Raw genomic sequence first — 21,653 nt, 5'->3', positions numbered from 1 at the left:
AAATGTACCAAAGTTTCTTTAACCAGTCATCTGTTCTCGGGCACTCAGGTTTTTTCCAGATTCTGGCTACTGTAAAGAGTGCTGCAATGAACAAACAAGGGCAGATGTCACTTTGACTATACTTTTTTGCCTCTCTGGGATATATTCCCAGGAGAGGTATTGCTGGATCAAATGGGAGCTTAATTTCTAATTTTTTGAGAATCGTCCATACTGTTTTCCAGAAGGCCAGTCCTGAGATTTTAGCAGCCTCTTCTTATTTGTCTTTTCACAACGATTGGAAGCTCTTTCAGGGTCAGGAGAATGAGACCTATTGTCGTTACTGTATTTGGCATATTGATTACACCATGGGGAACTTGCCAGGTTCTGCCCGTGCAGGCAGAATACTCTTGGTAGCTTGCCAGGCCCTCTGAGAAGCATAAATGGGTAGGAAGTGTTTTATAACACTTCCTACCTAGGAAGTGACAGAGGAAGACAGATGACACTAAAACAATGATGACACTTCCCTCCTGCTGTCTCTGTCCCTTCCTCTGTACCTAGGAAGTGTTGCATGGCTGCAAAGCGGCCATGTGGTCCAGAAAGCGGCTTGAAACGTGGCGGTGGTTGGGCAGTGGAGGTCGGCTGCCGGGTCCCTTGGGGTGGGGAGGGCTCTCACCCGCCCCACAGCCTGGCGCAGAGTCCGGCAGCATGGCTCTGGTAGCCATCTTTTATAGTCCGGTCTGGGAAGAGCATCCGTGAGTTCTAAAGGGTGACCGATGAGGAGACCATCTGGCACGGGCAGGGTGCGGCTTATGGGTGTGATCTCTGAGCCACCGCAGACTGGGGAAAGCAGGCAGAGGATCTCCTTTCCTGGTCCCGTTGAGTCTAGAGTCCAAGGTCACAAAGTTCTGCATTTGTGACATATCCGATAACAAGCCAAACAAAATAAATTATTTAGAACCTGCCTTCGGGGCAGAGTTTGGGTGTCAGGGTAGAATCACTTAAAATATGGTAGTGAGAAAGTGTAATAGTAGTGGGATTTGCGTTGGAATATTAAATTTAATAAATTATTGTGAACAAATTCATAAAAATAAAATAAATTTAAACAATAAATATAAAAAAATTTAAATAATAAAAAATATTTTCCTGGTTGTGCTGGTGGAGGCCAGGAGGCTCGACTATAGTTTTTGAGTTGAAAAACGGGTGTAAATCAGGTCAATATTCTGGGACACCCCAGGCACGGTCAGTTATCAGGAGAGCTGGGCCCTAGCAGGGAGCTGAACCCTTGGGCGGCATGAGGGGCAGAAAATGCAGGGCGGAGGGTGTGGCTGAAACCCCTTTCTGCTTGACCTTTGGCTTCCCTCCTGCTGTCTCTGTCCCAGAAATGTTTGAAAACTCTCCCTCTTCTTCCTCCTACGTGTCACTTCTGAGCCTGAAATAAGAACCATTTGTGTAAAACCAATACTTAAGAAAGACATGCATTGTGTTTCATCTGATATTTCAGATGATCTGCCTATATATCCAATAAGGAAAGATGAGAACAAACCAACTTATCTACACTCTGTACAATGAGGATGACACTAAAACAAAAATGGCATTGATAAAAAATTCAGAATGCGAAATGAAAAACTCAGTGGGTGACCTCAATATCAGTGACACAATAGGGGAAACCAGAACCAGTAAGCTTGAGGGTTAGATACAGAAAACCTACGGGAAACAACTAAAACCCTCAAAATAACTCAAGGGCAGAACAGAGAATTATAGGATGAATTAAAGAGCAGTAGCATAAGAATACTCAGAGTCCCAGAGAGTCAGGAAGGTAACCCCAATGAGGTAATAACAATTACAGACATCATTGCTGAATAGTTCTCAGAGTTGGAGAACACAGGCATCCATATCCAAGAAGTCCAAAGGGTACCAGCTAAACGGGACCCTATCAAAAAGACTTCAAGATATATTTCTATCAGAATGATGAATACTGTAGACAGATACACAATACTGAAATCAGCAATCTAAAAGAAGAAAATTACAACTAGAGGAACCGCCCTTAGATTTACAGGAGACAGATGGAATAAAACCCTCCGGCCTGAGGTCAATGCTGAGATACAGTTAAAAAAAAATGAAATGGAGGCTTCACCAAGAATACTTTACCCAGCTAGACTCTATTCATATTTAACGGAATGATTCACAAATTAATTCAAGGATAAAAAATATCAGGAACTTCATATAATCCAACCCAACTTTGATAGAAGAAGAGGAGTTGCTGGGTAAACTGGGCAGCTACGTGCAATAAAAATGAACTCAGACTTTTATCGACACTATGCACAGAAATCATATTAAAAGGACTTAAATAATTTCCGGACACATCATAAGACACTAAATACCCATCTTCCGGAATTGTCATACCATATTTGATAGGGTTCAAATATGGCAACACCTACAAGGGTGATTAGAGGTCGCCCCAAAGGCCTCTTTCCCTCTCGGAAAGACTGGCAAGCTACCGAGAGTATTCTGCCCACACGGAAGAGCATGGCGAGCTATCCGTTGTGTATTCGATATGCCAAAACCAGTAACTACAACTGGTCTCATTCATCTGACACTGAAGGCTTCACCGAAAGGGCAGCACTGAGAAGGATGAGAAAGGAGAGGCCGAAAAAAACTCAAGGCCGACCTAGGCTGCCACAACGAAGGAAGACAAATATGATCGTCTGTACTTTCAATGCACGTATGCTAGCATCAGATGCATCCATCGAGGACCTGATGGTACAAGCGCGAATGATCAAGTACGACATCATTGGTCTGACCGAGACAAGAAGGCACGAATCTCACCATGCCGTTTTCGACACTGGAGAAGAATTTTTCCTCGGAACATGCGATAAAAGAGGCGTTGGAGGCGTCAGTGTCCTTGTCAACACAAACTTGTCCAAGAGCATTGATACATTCGAATGCCTAACAACCCGAATTGGACGTTTACGTTTGAATGGATGTGGCTCACTGCCTGCAGTTTCTATCTTCGTTGTCTATGCACCAACATCTCATTATGATGAAAGAGAAATCGAGAAGTTCTACATGGAGCTAGCGAAGTTCTATAAAGAAGACCACACCTTCTACAAGATCATTGTGGGTGATTTAAATGCCAAGATAGGACCGAGAAGATCAGCTGAAGAACTTCACATCAGGACCCATGGCCTAGAATGGAACGAACAGGGTGAGAGACTGTCTGAGTTCATCATGTCGACCAAGACCATTCATGGTAACTCACAGTTCCAGAAGGCAGAATCTAAACGATGGACATGGGAGTCTCCCGGTGGACGATTCCACAACGAAATAGACCACATCATATTCAATCGATGGTTTTTCCTGACTGATGTTGCTGTTGTCCCAAAATTTCGAACGGGATCGGACCACCGTCTCCTTCGTGCAAAATTCTACTTCACAGAGCGGGGAGAAAGGGCTTCAAAGTTCAAAAAGAGAACTCCCAGAATGACCACCAACTGGGAACTCTTTGGTACTATTGCGGCAACATGGGAAGATGCCATTGTTGACAACATTGACGAGGAATACGATCGACTGGTTCAGCACCTCCATGAATGTGCGAGGAACGCCAAGAGAGAGATAGTCACAAAAAATCGCCTATCTTCGAAAACTCTTGAGATAATTCGCCAGCATGGTTTGGTCCATGCCTCAGGCAACCGCAAGCTAACATCCGAGCTCGCAAAGCAGTGCAGAGATGTGATCAAGGAAGACCTCAAAGAGAGAAGAGCAGAAGTACTGGTAGATGTGGCAGAAGCCGGGAAAAGTATTTGTAACGCCCGCCTGTCCTTCGCCAACTGCAAGACCAAGATGACTGCCCTCCGACGTACTGATGGATCCACCAAATCCTCCAGAACGGCAATGGAGAAGATTATCCATGAATTCTACTCAAATATCTTCGTTAGCCATGTCCACTTGCTGACATACCAAATTCCACAGGATGGATATATTCCCAAGGTTCTCACTTCCGAAATCCGACACGCCATTCCATCGGTAAAGAAACAAACAGCAGCCGGCCCAGACAAGGTCAGACCTGAACACCTGAAGAAACTGCCGTCAGTACTCATCAATACACTGGCTCGGTTCTTCACTCGCTACCTGTCTGAATGCAAGGTTCTGTCCCAATGGAAAACCAGCAGGACCGTACTACTGTTCAGGAAGGGAGACATCCATGACATTGGCAACTATCGCCCTATCTGCCTATTTTCTGTCATCTACAAGTTGTTCACTCAAGTCATCCTAAATAGGATGGGCAGAACACTAGATAAAGGACAACCATGCGAGCAAGCCGGGTTCCGCAAAGGATTCAGCACCATCGACCATATCCACACGATAACCAAGCTCATTGAGTTTTCTCGGGAGTTCAAGATGCCGCTCTGTTTAACGTTCATTGATATATAGAAGGCCTTTGATTCTGTTGAGACGGAAGCGGTCATTGAAGCCCTAGCCAATCAGGGCATTCAAGCCCAATACATCAGGATCCTCCATGAGCTGTATTGCGGATTCACTACCAGGATCTTACCATTCTACAAAGAAGTGATCGTTGATGTCAAGAGAAGGGTTCGGCAGGGTGATACCATTTCACCGAAACTCTTCAGTGCCACCCTTGAGAACATCATGCGATGACTGGAATGGGAAGGAATGGGAGTGAAGATAGATGATCGGCAACTACACCACCTCCGCTATGCTGATGACATTGTTTTAATAACACCAAACATCAGCCAAGCGACACAAATGCTGACCGACTTTGACCGTGAGTGTGGAAAGGTAGGACTACAGCTGAGTCTTACGAAGACAATGTTTATGAGAAACAGCCTCGTTCCTGACGCCCCATTCGCTCTCAATGGAACGACCATCTCCAAATGCAACAGCAATGTGTACATAGGTCGAGAGGTCAACATGACAAATAACCTGGCACCCGAGCTGCGCAGGAGGAAGAGAGCGGCTTGGAACGCCTTCAAGAACGTCGAAGGAATAGCTAAGAGGACGAAGAACCTCTGGCTCCTGGCACATCTCTTTGATTCCACTGTCCTTCCTGCGTTAACATATGCCTCAGAGACCTGGGCCCTACGCAAACAAATGAGAACGCTATTCAGGTCTCCCAAAGAAGAATAGAAAGAGCTATGCTTGGAATATCACGTTTCACTCAAATGAGAGAAAGAATCCGGAGTTCTGACATCCGTCGACGATCAAGAATCAGGGACGCTGTCTCATTTGCCAAGGTGTCGAAAATCAGATGGGCCGGTCACGTAATGAGATTTAAAGACGACCCCTGGACTAGAGCTGTTACCAACTGGATTCCACGGGATGTCAAAAGACCCCGTGGCCGCCCACCTACCAGATAGTCAGACTTCTTTGTCAAGATCATGAACGATCGGTTTGAGGCTCTTCATGTTCCCAGAGCGAACAGATGCCATTGGGCTACACTAGCACGCGACAGGGACAAATGGAGACGTTACTGTTGCCCGCTCGAGCAAATCGACGACTAACGGGAAGTTAAGTGATTAAGTGAAATAATTAAAATCAGACTTGAGAACATATGGCACATGGTAGAAAACACAGGCAAAATCCTCCATGACCTTGAAGCTAAAGGCACCTTCAAACATAAAACATCACAGACCAAGCAAGTGGAAGCGAATATAAACAAATGGATCTGCTTTAAACTAATAAGATTCTGCACTTCAAAAGAAATGTGCCCAAAATACAAAGACAGTCCATGGAATGGAAAATTATTTATGCATTACCCATCTGATAAGTATTTAATACCCTATATATAATGCATTGTCGAGCTTTATAAGAAAAGACAACCAACCCCATCAAAAATTGGGAGAGAAAATGAACAGAAACTTTCTCAAAGAAGAAACTCAAATGGCCAAATGGCCCGTGAAAAATGCTCTACATCACTAACCATCAGAGAAATGCAAATCAAGCAACAATGGGATATAATCTCACACTACAGACACTAGCACACATGCAAAAGAACAAAAGCAACCAGTTCTGGTGCAGATGTGGGGAGAGGGGAGAAAAGTGTTCTCTTTAACTCTGGGAATGCCTATGAGTCCATCCTTTGAGGAAAACAATATGGACATTCCTCGATAATCTATAAATTGTGCTCCATTTGACCAGCAAAATCACTCTGGGTAAATACTCTGGGAGTCAAAAAACACAGCAGAAATGCCCTCTGCATTTATATGTTCACTGTAGCACTGTTCACAATAGCCAGAACCTGGAAACAACCCGAGTTGCCCAAGAACAGATGACTGGATGAGGAAACCTTTGGTACATCCAAACAATGGAATACAAAGTATCCACTAGGAAAACTGTTGTCATGAAATTTTTTTATAAGTGGATGGACATCGAAAGTGTTATGCTATGTGAAATGATTCAGAAGGACAGAGACAGACATAGAATGACTGCATTCATCTGTGCAATATAAAAATAAAATAGTATGAGCTAATATCTAAGTTCGGGAAAGAAAGAATAGGGGACAGAAGAACTGGTTCACAGTTTGAAGCCAGACACAAGTGTGGGGCACAAGGGCAGTTAGGATAGAGAAGGGATCAGAATGAAAATAATTGTTGGAGTTGATCACTTTGGACAGGAACTAAGTATTGAAAGTAGGTAAAGGGACATACCTGATTACTTTCAGTATCTTTATTGCAAACCGTAATTCCAAAAGGAGATAGAGAGACAGAGAGAGAAAGAGAGAGAGAGAAGAATATTTCCTGCCATACAGGCACCTGGGGGGGGGGGGTGGAGGGCAAGAACAAAACTGGCACAATGATGGTGGTAAGTGTACCCTGAAGGGATGGATGTTTGAACATTATATGACTGAAACCCAATTAGGAACAACTCTGTAACTGTGTATCTCTCTGTGGATGAATTAAAAACTTAATAAATTTATATTTTAAATTATGAATATCTAAACATTATATAAAAATAATATTCAAACATTGACAATCTGTGTTTTTCTTTAACTTGGTGAATACACCTGAAGTACTCTGTGTTTATTTTCTATCTGCGTCCTGGTTTTACTTACAGTACTCAGGTATCAATTTGTGGTCCTGGAAAATGATCTCGGGATACTCATGTGGAAAGCATTTCATTGAACTCGCACAAATTGCTATTATGAACAAAATTTAAAGCTAATTTTTGTGCCAGCAGTGTCTAATAAAGAGAAAATAAAAATGAATGATCTAGCCTTTCATTCATTTCTGATTTCTTACCTTCTTTCTAATAAATTACAACTAATAAAAAAGGATATTTTTAGTATGCATCTCTAAGACTTCCTTCGTTGTGGCAGCCTAGGTCGGCCTTTAGATTTTGTCGGCCTCTCCTTTCTCATCCTTCTCAGTGCTGCCATGTTGGTGAAGCCTTCAGGGTCAGGTGAATGAGACCAGTTGTAGTTACTGGTTTGGCATATCGAATACACAGTGGATAGCTTGCCAGGCTCTTCCATGCGGGCGGAATACTCTCGGTAGCTTGCCAGTCTTTCCGAGAGGGATAGAGGCTTTTGGGGTGACCTCTAATCACCCTTGTAGGTGTTACCATATTTGAACCCTATCAAATATGGTACGACAATTCCAGAAGATGGGTATTTAGTGTCTTATGATGTGTCGCACGGCCGCTTGCGGCCGCGCGGGTCCGGAAAGCGTCCTGGAGTGTGGCGACGGCTGGGTAGTGGAAGTAGTGTCGAGAGTGGAAGTCTGCCAGGGGGTATTTATCTGGGTAGGGTGGGTCTCCTGTGCACAATTCGATCCCTGGGTGGTTGATGGAAGCAGACAGGGCAGGGTAGGGTGGGAGTCCTGATTAGAATCCCTTTGTCACCTGTGGTGGTGGGAGCAATGCACATACGCTAGCATCAGATGCATCCATCGAGGAACTGATGGTACAAGCGTGAATGATCAAGTACGACATCATTGGTCTGACCGAGACAAGAAGGCACGAATCTCACCATGCCGTTTTCGACACTGGAGAAGAATTGTTCCTTGGAACATGCGATAAAAGAGGCATTGGAGGCGTCGGTGTCCTTGTCAAAACAAACTTGGCCAAGAGCATTGATACATTCGAATGCCTAACAACCCGAATCGGATGTTTACGTTTGAATGGATGTGGCTCACTGCCTGCAGTTTCTATTTTCGTTGTCTACGCACCAACATCTCATTATGATGAAAGAGAAATCGAGAAGTTCTACATGGAGCTAGAGAAGTTCTATAAAGAAGACCACACCTTCTACAAGATCACTGTGGGTGATTTAAATGCCAAGATAGGACCGAGAAGATCAGCTGAAGAACTTCACATCGGGACCCATGGCCTAGAATGGAACGAACAGGCTGAGAGACTGTCTGAGTTCATCATGTCGACCAAGACCATTCATGCTAACTCACAGTTCCAGAAGGCAGAATCTAAACGATGGACATGGGAGTCTCCCGGTGGACGATTCCACAACGAAATAGACCACATCATATTAAATCGAGGGTTTTGCCTGACTGATGTCGCTGTTGTCCCAAAATTTCGAACGGGATCGGACGACCATCTCCTTCGTGCAAAATTCTACTTCACAGAGCGGGGAGAAAGGACTTCAAAGTTCAAAAAGAGAAGTCCCAGAATGACCACCAACTGGGAACTCTTTGGTACTATTGCGGCAACATGGGAAGATGCCATTGTTGACAACATTGACGAGGAATACGATCGACTGGTTCAGCACCTCCATGAATGTGTGAGGAACGCGAAGAGAGAGATAGTCACAAAAAATCGCCTATCTTCGAAAATTCTTGAGCTAATTCGCCAGCGTGGTTTGGCGCATGCCTCAGGCAACCACAATCTAACGTCCGAGCTCGAAAAGCAGTGCAGAGATGTGATCAAGGAAGACCTCAAAGAGAGAAGAGCAGAAGTACTGGTAGATGCGGCAGAAACCGGGAAAGGTATTCCTAACGCCCGCCTGTCCTTCGCCAACTATAAGACCAAGATGACTGCCCTCCGACGTCCTGATGGATCCATCACATCCTCCAGAACAGCAATGGAGAAGATTATCCATGACTTCTACTCAAATCTCTTCGATAGCCATGTCCACTTGCTGACATACCAAATTCCACAGGATGGATATGTCGTTCCCAACGTTCTCCCTTCCGAAATCCGACATGCCATTTCGTCAGTAAAGAAACAAACAGCAGCCGGCCCAGACAAGGTCAGACCTGAACACCTGAAGAACCTGCCATCAGTACTCATCAATACACTGGCTCGGTTCTTCACTCGCTACCTGTCTGAATGCAAGGTTCCGTCCCAATGGAAAACCAGCAGGACCATACTACTGTTCAAGAAGGGAGTCATCCATGACATTGGCAACTATTGCCCTATCTGCCTATTGTCTGTCATCTACAAGTTGTTCACTCGAGTCATCCTAAATAGGATTGGCAGAACACTAGATGAAGGACAACCATGCGAGCAAGCCGGGTTCCGCAAAGGATTCAGCACCATCGACCATATCCACACGATAACCAAGCTCATTGAGTTTTCTCGGGAGTTCAAGATGCCGCTCTGTTTAACGTTCATTGATTTATAGAAGGCCTTTGATTATGTTGAGACGGAAGCGGTCATTGAAGCCCTAGCCAATCAGGGCATTCAAGCCCAATTCATCAGGATCCTCCGTGAGCTGTATTGCGGATTCACTACCAGGATCTCACCATTCTACAAAGAAGTGATCGTTGATGTCAAGAGAGGGGTTCGGCAGGGTGATACCATTTCACCGAAACTCTTCAGTGCCACCCTCGAGAACATCATGCGACGACTGGAATGGGAAGGAATGGGAGTGAAGATAGATGGTCGGCAACTACACCACCTCTGCTTTGCTGATGACATTGTTTTAATAACTCCAAATATCAGCCAAGCGGCACAAATGCTGGCAGACTTTGACTGTGAGTGTGGAAACGTAGGACTACAGCTGAATCTTACGAAGACAATGCTTATGAGAAACAGCCTTGTTCCTGACGCCCCATTCACTCTCAATGGAACGACCATCTCCGAATGCAACAGCTATGTGTACCTAGGTCGAGAGGTCAACATGACAAATGACCTGGCACCCGAGCTGCGCAGGAGGAAGAGAGCGGCTTGGAACGCCTTCAAGAACGTCGAAGAAATAGCTAAGAGGATGAAGAACCTCCGGCTCCGGGCACATCTCTTTGATTCCACTGTTCTTCCTGCATTAACATATGCCTCAGATACCTGGTTCCTACGCAAACAGAATGAGAACGCTATTCAGGTCTCCCAAAGAAGAATAGATAGATCTATGCTTGGAATATCACGTTTCACTCAAATGAGAGAACGAATCCGGAGTTCTGACATCCGTTGACGATCAAGGATCAGGGACGCTGTCTCATATGCCAAGGTGTCGAAAATCAGATGGGCTGGTCACGTAATGAGATTTAAAGACGACCGTTGGACTAGAGCTGTTACTGATTGGATTCCAAGGGATGTCAAAAAACCGCGTGGCCGCCCACCTACCAGATGGTCAGACTTCTTCGTCAAGATCATGAACGATCTGTTTGAGGCCCTTCATATTCCCGGAGTGAAGAGATGCCATTGGGCTACACTAGCACGCGACAGGGACAAATGGAGACGTTACTGGCGCCTGCTCGAGCAAATCGACGACTAACGGGAAGTTAAGTGATTTAAGTGGTATGTGATCTCTAAGACTGAAACACACAGAAAATGGGTCAAGAAGCATTGAAAAAATGAATTCATCTTATTTATTATATTGAAAATAATTTTAAAAATATTTTTAAAATCTACAGTTATAGTTGTTGGTTGAAAACAAGTTTTCATAGATTTAAGAAAGTTCCTGTTGATATGGTGAAGTAGCTTTAGGAAACGGTCCCATTATTGTGCATCTCCCCGTCCATCCAGATTATATCTGAGGTCTGGGGGTCCATCTCCCCCCGGAAACTGTTGCCAGTGATGGAACTCACAAGACAGTGAAGCTGAGTCAGATCTGTGAGAATTCACCGTCCTGGGCTTGCAGGTGCCTTGGGACAGAGCCACAGCGAGTCATGTGCTTTATGTAAGAGAACGTGTATTAATTCTATTAGAAACACCTTGTATATGAGGTGTAATATTCATCCATCTCAATAATCATGTAGCCAAAGTTGCTCTTTCTCTACCTATGTGTTTATTTTTAGTAGAATTTTGTTGAACTTGTTGAGTGCTTTGATTACTTTTGATACTTAATGCTGACTTTTTTAAACGTCAAATGATAAAGCGAACTCTCTGGCACATTAGATTTAACTGAACCCTCTGGTGTTCCATGGATTAGGGGTATAGTATGTGACATAGTCTGTGTCTCAGTTCTAGGCATTTGGGAGCAGGATAGGGCCTCACGAGTCACTGCTCAGAGCTTGCACACTGTACTTGTATATAATGTGTGAATCTGCAGAAAGACCAAAACTGATCCAATATGTTGTGTGCTGAGGACTCTTTACTGTGTCTTTCTAAGCATCGTACAGGGTTGGAATTCTTCGGTGATGAACCCCAAGGAAAAGGTCCTGATGTTCATGATCATCTTTTGGACACTGAGTTGTACATAGGACAGAGCAATTTTAGGTGCCATTGGCCAGGACAACCACACCAGGAAGGTCACCTGGGCAGAAGCATCTTCCTTGTCCCAATATAAAAGAGAATAAACAAATCCACCCTGACAACCATCTTGGACAATAAGGATTGAAGCTGCCCCCACGTGAAGAAATGTTCATACAAGATGAGAGAGTAACTGTCACTGTCACTGTCCTCCCGTTGTTCATGGATTTTCTCTAGTGGACACCAGAAACGTCTCCATTGTGAGACTTGCTGTTACTGTTTTTGGCATATCGAATACATCATGGGTAGCTTGTGAAGCTTTGCCGTGCAGGCAGAATACTCTAGGTAGCTCTCCAGGCTCTCCGAGAGGGGTGGAGGAATCAAACCCCGGTAGGCAAATGCCTTACCTGTTATGCTATCAACCCAGGAGAAAACAGGAAATAAAAAAGAATTCTTCATCCTTTTTCACAATGACATGCAAACCCACACTGACTTAAACTTCAAAAACTAAAAAGGCAATTTATTTAACATGTATTTTTAGAATTAGAAAAAAAATGAGGACAAGAGTAAATAGACTGAAAATTTATTAACCATGGATTGGACCAGAATAAGTCATAATTTACTGTGACAATTATACTGTGTATTACGTGCCAGTATTATCTTATGAAGTAGGAGAACAGTAGCCACCACTGAGGGTCAGGGGCCTGTCTATAGGGTAGAGGCCCTGGGAGGACTGGGTTTGGTCATCAGGGACCTGAGACACGGGGACTCTCCTCCACTGCTGCCGTTTCCGCCTCAGCAATTCTTGTTTCCTGAGAGCTCCTCAGCACGTTTCCTGTGCTGGAGGAAGAGGCCCAGATTTCCCAGCCCAGGGACAGGCCCAAGTGCTCTGAGCCAAAGTCAGCACCTCCTCCCAGGGAGGCCACACACCAGCCTCCCCTGAGTCCCCTTCTTCCTCTACAGAGGCTCCCCCATGCAAATCTGCTCTCCAGACCCAGGGTTAAAACCATGTTCACACTCACCCCAACTTGGGCTCCCTCTTCCACTGACATGGTCTCTGAGATCATGGACCTCGTGGCCAGGAACATGCATCAGCACTGGTTCCTCCTCTTTCTGGTGGCAGCTCCCAGATGTGAGTATCCCCTGGACAGAGGCTCCAAGGTGGGCATGGGGCCTCTGAACCCGTGACTCTCTGTGGGTCTCTGTCCCTAGGTGTCCTGTCGCAGATACAGCTGCAGGAGTTGGGACCAACCCTGGTGACGCCCTCGCAGACGCTGTCCTTCATCTGCTCCGTCTCTGGATTCTCTCTAACCAGCTATAGTGTGTACTGGGTCCGCCAGGCCCCTGGAAGGGGTCTGGATTGGATTGGTACTATATGTAATGGTGGAAGCACAGACTATAACCCAAGTCTTAAGTCCCGACTCAGCATCACCAGGGACACCTCCAAGAACCAAGTTTACCTAAAACTGAGCAACTCGGTAACTGAGGACACAGCCGTGTATTATTGTGCAAAAGACTCACAGTGAGGGCAAGTCACTGTGAGTCCAGTCACAAACCTGCTGAGGGACACAGGGCAGCTGTAGAGGTGATAGGCCACCAGGGGGCGCTCTGCTCCAAGTGATCCTAGGCGGTGCCAGGGGCAGGGGGAGAAGGGACAGTAAGTCACTTTCTTTTTTTCTTTTTCATTTGTTTTTACATATTTTTCTTCTTCTCGGTGGGGGGATCATTTTTCTCTGTATTATAATATTTATACCAACTTAAAAAAAAACAAGTATATATACTTTAGTTATTACTTCCTCTCCATCGGGACTCTCATGCTTCTGGTGGGAATAAAGGTGACGACTGCACAATTTTGTGTTCCCACTAGCAATGAATGAGATCTTCTGTTACTATGTATCTTTACCAGCATTTGGCGGTGCTGGTATTCTGAATTTTAACCCTTCTGAAAGGTTGTAGCTCTTTCTGTTTTTCTTTTTGGGTCACACCCCTCAGGGGTTACTGCTGGCTCTGCACTCAGGAATTACTGCTGGCTCTGCACTCAGGAATTACTCCTGGTGGTGCTCAGGGGACCAGATAGGATGCTGGAAATTGAACGTGGGTCAGCAGTGTGCGAGGCAAACTCCGTACCCACTGTACTATCACTCCAGCCCCAAGGTTGAAGCTTTCTTTGTTGTTGTTGTTGTTGTTTTTGTTGTTGAGGGAGGAGTCACACCTAGCAGAGCTCTGGCCTCAGTCCTGGCAAAGCTCAGTGGGACTCTATCTGGTACTGGGATTTAACCCAGGCCTGCTTTGTGTGACTCAAATGCCCTGCCCACTATACTACCTCTCTGGCTCCCAAGTATGTTGTTGGTTTAATTGCAGTTTTCCAACAGTGAATAGCATTGAGCATCATTTTCATGAGCCTAATGCTATCTGCTTATCTTCACAGGTGTGAGTTCAGATCTTAAATCCATTTTAAAAATTGGATTATTTGTAGCTGGGCTTTAAGAAATCTTTGTGTTGTGGGGCGGTGGGGTTGGGCCTTACCCAGCGGTGCCAGTGAGCATCTTAGTGATCCATTACTAGGGGTTGCTCTTGCAGGGTTCATGGTACTATGGGGTACCAGGAAATGAACCTGGGCCTCCAGGCTGCAAAGGATACACTCCAGTCCATTGAATTATTATTATTACTATTATTATTATTCACTTGACCACTTGATCACTTGACTTCCCGTTAATTGTCGCTTTGCTCGAGTGGAGCACAGTGACGTCTCCAATTGTCCCTGTCGCCTGCTAGTGTAGCCCAATGGCGTCTGTTCGCTCTAGGAAGACGAAGAGCCTCAAACTGATTGTTCATGATCTTGATGAAGAAGTCTGACCATCTCTTAGGTGGGCGGCCACTCGGTCTTTTAACATCCAGTGGAATCCAGTCGGTAACAGCTCTAGTCCAGGGGTCGTCTCTAAATCTTATTAGGTGACCAGCCCATCTGATTTTTGACACCTTGGAAAATGAGACAGTGTCCCTGATTTTTGATCGTTGATGGAGATCGGAACTCCGAATTCTTTCTCTCTTTTGAGTGAAACGTGATATTCCAAGCATAGCTATTTCAATTCCTCTTTGAGAGACACAAATAGCGTTCTCATCCTGTTTGCATAGGGACCAGGTCTCTGAGGCGTATGATAATGCAGGAAGAACACTGATATCAAAGATTTGTACCCGGACCCGGAGGTTCTTCGTCCTCTTAGCTATTTCTTCGATGCTCTTGAAGGTGTTCCAAGCCGCTCTCTTCCTCCTGCACAGCTCGGGTGCCAGGTCATTTGTCATGTTGACTTTTCGACCTAGGTACACATAGCTGTTGCATTTGGAGATGGTCGTTCCATTGAGAGCGAATGGGGCATCAAGAACGAGGCTGTTTCTCATAAACATTGTCTTTGTAAGATTCAGCTATAGTCCGACCTTTCCACACTCACAGTCGAAGTCGGCCAGCATTTGTGCCACTTAGCTAATGTTTGGTGTTATGAAAACAATGTCATCAGCAAAGTGGAGGTGGTGTAGTTGCTGACCATATATTTTCACTCCCATTCCTTCCCATTCCAGTCATCGCATGATGTTCTCGAGGGAGGCACTGAAGAGTTTCAGTGAAATGGTATCACCCTGCCGAACCCCTCTCTTGACATCAATGATTACTTCTTTGTAGAATGGTGAGATCCTGGTAGTGAATCCGTAATATAGGTCACAGAGGATCTTGATGTATTGTTTGAATGCCCTGATTGGCTAGGGCTTCAATGACTGCTGCTGTCTCAACAGAATCAAAGGCCTTCTTTAAATCAATGAACGTTAGAAAGAGCGGCATCTTGAACTCCCGAGAAACCTCAATGAGCTTGGTTATCGTGTGGATATGGTCGATGGTGCTGAATCCTTTGTGGAACCCAGCTTGCTCGCATGGTTGTCCTTCATCTAGTGTTCTGCCAATCCTATTTAGGATGACTCGAGTGAACAACTTGTAGATGACAGACAATAGGCAGATCAAGTGATAGTTGCCAATGTCGCGGATGTCTCCCTTCTTGGTCAGTAGTACAGTCCTGCTGGTTTTCCAATGAGATAGAAACTTGCATTCACACAGGTAGCGTGTGAAGAGCCAAGCCAGCGTATTGATGAGTACTGACGGCAGGTTCTTCAGGTGTTCATGTCTGACCTTGTCTGAACTGGGTGCTGTTTGCTTCTTTACTGACAAAATGGCGTGTCGGATTTCGGAAGGGAGAACATTGGGAACGACGTATCCAGCCTGTGGAATTTGGTATGTCAGCAAGTGGACATGGCTGTCTAAGAGATTTGAGTAGAATTCATGGACAATCTTCTCCATTGCTGTTCTGGAGGATGTGATATATCCATCAAGACGTCGGAGGGCAGTCATCTTGGTCTTGTAGTTGTCGAAGGACAGTCGTTCGTTACGAATACTTTTCCTGGCTTCTGCCACATCTACCAGCACTTCTGCTCTTCTCTCCTTGAGGTCTTCCTTGATCGCATCTCTGTCCTGCTTTGTAAGCTGGGACATTCGCTTGCGGTTGCCTGAGGCATGCACCAAACCACGTTGGTGAATAAGCTCAAGAGTTTTCGAAGACAGGACTTTTTTGGTGGCTATCTCACTCTTGGCGTTCTTCACACAATCATGGAGGTGCTGAACCAGTCGATCGTACTCCTCGTCAATGTTGTCAACAATGGCATCTTCCCATGTTGCTGTAATAGTGCCAAAGAGTTCCCAGTTGGTGGTCATTCTGGGAGTTCTCTTTTTAAACTTTGCAGTCCTTTCTCCCCGCTCTGTGAAGTAGAATTTTGCACGAAGGAGACGGTGGTCCGATCCCGTTCAAAATTTTGGGACAACAGCAACATCAGTCAGGAAAAACCATCGATTGAATATGATGTGGTCTCTTTCGTTGTGGAATCGTCCACCGGGAGACTCCCATGTCCAACGTTTCGATTCAGCCTTCTGGAACTGTGAGTTACCATGGATGGTCTTGGTCGACATGATGAACTCAGACAGTCTCTCAGCCTGTTCGTTCCATTCTAGGCCATGGGTCCCAATGTGAAGTTCTTCAGCTGATCTTCTCGGTCCTATCTTGGCATTTAAATCACCCACAATGATCTTGTAGAACGTGTGGTCTTCTTTATAGAACTTCTCCAGCTCCATGTAGAACTTCTCAATTTCTCCTTTATCATAATTAGATGTTGTTGTGTAGACAATGAAGATAGAAACTGCCGACAGTGAGCCACATCTATTCACATGTAAACATCCGATTCGGGTTGTTAGGCATTCGAATAAATCAATGCTCTTGGCCAAGTTTGTGTTGACAAGGACACCGATGCCTCCGACACCTCTTTTATCACATGTTCTGAGGAACAATTGTTCTCCAGTGTCGAAAACGGCATGATGAGATTTGTGCCTTCTTGTCTTGGTCAGACCAATGATGTCGTACTTGATCATTCGCGCTTGTACCATCAGGTCCTCGATGGATGCATCTGATGCTAGTATACGTGCATTGAAAGTACAGATGATCATTTTTGTCTTCCTTCATTGTGGCAGCCTAGTTCGGCCTTGAGATTTTATAGGTCTCTCCTTTCTTATCCTTCTCAGTGCTGCTGTGTTAGTGAAGCCTTCACGGTCTGGTGAATGAGACCCATTGTATTTACAATGAGACCCATTGTAATTACTCATGCACGACCTATGTCCCACAGAACAAGATAAGAGGAACTCTCTGAGACTTTGGACTCCTGACTCAATGGACCCAGGGACAGAGATTCTCTGCTTGCTTCCACCAACCACAGGTGACAAAGGGATTATAATCAGGAGCCCCACCCTACCCTTCCCTGTCTGCTTCCACCAACCACCAGAGACCCAGGGATAGGATTGCGCACAGAAGACCCACTCTACCCCTACCGGGACCAGATAAATATCCCACTGGCAGACCTCCAGTACTGACACTACCTCCACTACCCAGCCGCCGCCACACTCCAAGACGCTTTCCGGACCTGCGCAGTCGCTTTGCCGCCGCGCGGCGCATCATAAGTCACTAAATACCCATCTTCTGGAATTGCCTTACCATATTTGATAGGGTTCAAATATGGTAACATCTACGAGGGTGATTAGAGGTTGCCCAAAAGCCTCTATCCCTCTCAGAAAGACTGGCAAGCTACCGAGAGTATTCGCCCGCACAGCAGAACCTGGCAAGCTACCCGTTGTGTATTCGATATGCCAAAACCAGTAATTACAATGGGTCTCATTCACCTGACCCTGAAGGCTTCTGAAATGAATTCCCAGGATTCAATCCTGTATTAGAGATGCCAAGAGGTTAATGCCCCTGGGAGCCCAGAGACTCTCCCTGCAGGATGGGGACCAGGCTGCAGGGGTTCCAAGTCCCAAGAGCACACAGTTGCAGGCCTGAAGTGGGTACAGAGATGGAAAAGGTTTCTCTTCAGAAACATGAAATCAAATCACAAATAGCTTTGTAAGGGTCTAGCTCACAGTGATTTAATAGAAAAAAAATAATTATTCAAAAACCCAGAAAACTAAATTTTGCTTTGTTGAGAAAACCAAAATAAAAATAAGTATAGGACACAGAAGGTTAAATTGTGTATACTTAACCATTTTGGGAGGAACATTTATCATATTGATAAGGCAGTAAAACCTGTATGCAAGTGGTGTGTCTGGACTTCTTAATATCTCCAATGGAAACCACTGGGATTACGGTGGTTTTGCAGTCTCGTTGTAGTATACCTTGTGGAGTTATAGGTTTCCTGAAATAACCTCAGAGCCCAGGTTTGACCAGATGTGTCCAGGTCATAAAGATGTGGGGGACCCTGAGAAGAAGGTACTGACAGGGTTTGGCCCTACTGAGTGGGAGCTCTGTTTGCACAGAGTCCTGGGACAGGACAGAGTCTCATCTCCTCAATCAAGGATCAGAACGTGGACCTCTTCACTCTCCTTGAGGATGGACCCAGTGACCTCTACCAGCCCCTTCTCAGGTTGGACCAGGTCGTCAGCTATGAATTCTACCTCCTCATGAACATGCAAATTAGATGAAGGACACTGAGTTAAATAGAGATGTGTCTGTGTCCTAACAACCTCACACAGCCAAAACACCAACACCTTCAGAAGCCCCTTAGTGCACAGTCCCAACCATGGACTGGACCTGGAAAATTCTCTTCCTGGTGGCAATGGCTACAGGTAAGTGTCCCCATGCCTTAGGCTGAGGGAATGGGGCCAGCCAAGTGGAGCCCACCCACTCCTGTCTGTGTCCACAGGTGTGAACTCCCAGGTACAGCTGGTGCAGTCAGGAGGTAAGGTGGCAAAACATGGGACATCAGTGAAGATCTTCTGCAAGGCATCCGGATACACCTTCATCCAAGACTATATGGACTGGATGCGCCAGGCTCAGGGAGAAGGTCTTGAGTGGATGCGATACATACTCCCTTACGATGGTGGAACAAGCTACGAACCGAAGTTCCAGGGAAGACTCACACTCACTGCAGAAATGTTCAACGACATAGCCTACATCGAACTGAGCAGGCTGAGCACTGAGGACATGGCCATGTATTACTGTGTGAGTGACACAGTGTGACAACCATGTCCTGAATGTGTCAGAAACCTGATGGGGAGGCAGCTCTACCAGGTGAGGTGATGAGAGGGACGCTGATCCTCCTGATTTCCTCCTCAGAGAATCAGGGTCTGAGACACAGAATGGAGCTCAAAGGGCCAGGCGTCATCTGAGGGAAAGGCTCAGGATCTGTCTCTGTCCTTCAGCAACAGCCAAGAGGAAGATGGCTTCTCTTGAGAACACCTGGCATCACTCATATTTTCATCTAGAATTTTGTGTGGAGTGCCCCAGATGGTACAGGAAGAACCACATGGAAGTTTGAGCGGGGGTTATTGCAGGTTCCTACTATAGGTCTATACATGGCAGACTCCCAATGTTTCACATTTTGTTTTAAATTCTGTATCTGTAAGGACCTTCACAACCTCCACTATGCAGCCGCCTGTACGCTCCAGGCCACAAAGTGGCCGCGTGACACATCATAAGACACTTAATACGCATCTTCCAGTATTGCCACACCATATATAATGGGGTTCAAAAATGGTTGGAACCATGGGAACACCTACAAGGGCGAATTGAGGCTGCCCCAAAAGCCTCTATCCCTCTCGGAGAGCCTGGCAAGCTGCCGAGAGTATCCTGCCTGCATGGTAGAGCCTGGCAAGCTATCCGTGGAGTATTCTCTATGCCAAAATCAGTAAATACAATGGGTCTCATTCCCCTGACCCTGAAGGAGCCACCAATATGGCAGCATTGAGAAGGATGTGGAAGGAGAGGCTGATAAAATTTCAAGGCCGAACTAGGATGCCAAAACAAAGAAAGACTAAAATGACTATCTGTACCTTCAATGCACGTGCGGTTCCATCAGATGCATCCATCGAGAACCTGATGGTACAAGCGTGAATGATCAAGTACGAGATCATTGGTCTGATCGCGATGAGAAGGCATCAATCACATCATGCCTTTTTCAACAATGGAAAAGAATTTTTCCTCAGAACATGAGATAAAAGAGGCATCATTGGTATCTGTGTCCTTGTGAACACGAACTTGGCCATGAGCATTGCTTCATTCGAATGCCTAACAACCCAAATTGGACTATTACACTTGAATAGATGTGACTGACTGCCGGCAGTTTCTATCTTCGTTGTCTACGCACCAACATTCAATTATGATGAAGGAGAAACTGAGAAGTTCTACATGGAACTGAAGAGGTTCTATAAAGAAGACCACAACTTCTAAAGATCATTGTTGGTGATTTTAATGGCAAGATAGACTGAGAAGATGAGCCCAAGAACTCCACATCAGCACCCATGGTCTACAATGGAACAAACAGGGTGAGAGACTGTCTGAATTCATCATGTCAACCAAGACCATGAGTAGTCACACACAGTTTAGAAAGGATGAATCTAAACATTGGACATGGGAGTCTCCCGGTGGACTGTTCCACAACGAAATCGACCACATCATATTCAATGGACAGTTTTGCCTGACCAATGTCACTGTTGTCCCCCAAATTCCAAACGGGATCCGACCACCGTCTTCTTCGTGAAAAATTCTACTTCACAGAGCGGGGAGAAAGGGCTGCAAAGTTTGAGAAGAGAACTCCCAGAACGACCACCAACTGGGAGCTCTTTGGCACTGTTGCTGCAACATGGGAAGATGCCGTCGTTGACAACATTGACGAGTAATATGATCAACTGGTTCAGCACCTCCATGATTGTGCGAAGAACGCCAAGAGTGAGATAGCCACAAAAAAAAAGCCTGTCTTCGAAAATTCTTGAGCTTATTCTACAACGTGGCTTGGCGTATGCCTTAGGCAACCGCAAGCGAATGTCTGGGCTCGCAAAGCAGTGGAGAGAAGTAATAAAGGAAGACCTCAAAGAGAGAAGAACAGCAGTGCTGGTAGATTCGGCAGACGCCGGGAAAAGCATTCGCAATGCCCGCCTGTCCTTCTCCAACTACAAGACCAAGATGACTGCCCTCCAACGTCCTAATGGATCTATTACATCTTCCAAAAGAGCAATGGAGATTATCCATGACTTCTACTCAGATCTCTTTGATAGCCACGTCCACCTGCCCACATACCAAATTTCACAGGATAAATATGCCCTTCCAAAATCCGACACACTATTTCAGTGAAGAAATCAACAGCACCTGGCCCAGAAAATGTCATACCTGAACATCTGAAGAACCTTCAGTCAGTACTCATCAGTACACTGGCTTGACACTTCACATGCTACCTGTCTGAATGCAAGATTTTGTCCCCGTGGAAGAAGGGAGACATCTACGACATTGGCAACTATCGCCCAATCTGCCCATTGTCATCTACAAGCTGTTCACTCGAGTCATCCTGAGTAGGATTGGCAGAACACTAGATGTAGGACAACCATGCAACAAAGCCGGTTTTCACAAAGGATTTAGCACGATCGACGATATCCACATCATAACCAAGTTCATTGAGGGTTCTAGGGATTTCAATATGCCACTTTGTCTAATATTCATTGATTTAAA

General features: G+C 45.5%; 1 gene segment (V, D, J or C); it reads left to right on the top strand.

Annotated features, from left to right (window-relative positions):
- Positions 1-18,732: 18,732 nt before the first annotated feature.
- Positions 18,733-19,148, top strand: LOC130023267 (immunoglobulin heavy variable 1-2-like; the record flags this gene model as incomplete). The annotated part of the segment is given in 2 exon segments: positions 18,733-18,778; positions 18,856-19,148. Coding segments are annotated over 2 exon segments (339 nt in total), but the record flags the coding sequence as incomplete, so codon positions are not given.
- Between the last annotated feature and the right edge of the window lie 2,505 nt (positions 19,149-21,653).

The sequence above is a fragment of the Sorex fumeus genome, unplaced genomic scaffold (assembly GCF_029834395.1).
Source record: "Sorex fumeus unplaced genomic scaffold, SorFum_2.1 ptg000022l, whole genome shotgun sequence".
NCBI lineage: Eukaryota > Metazoa > Chordata > Mammalia > Eulipotyphla > Soricidae > Sorex > Sorex fumeus.
Note: the sequence above shows the minus strand (reverse complement) of the source record. Positions and strands in the feature narration are given on the sequence as shown.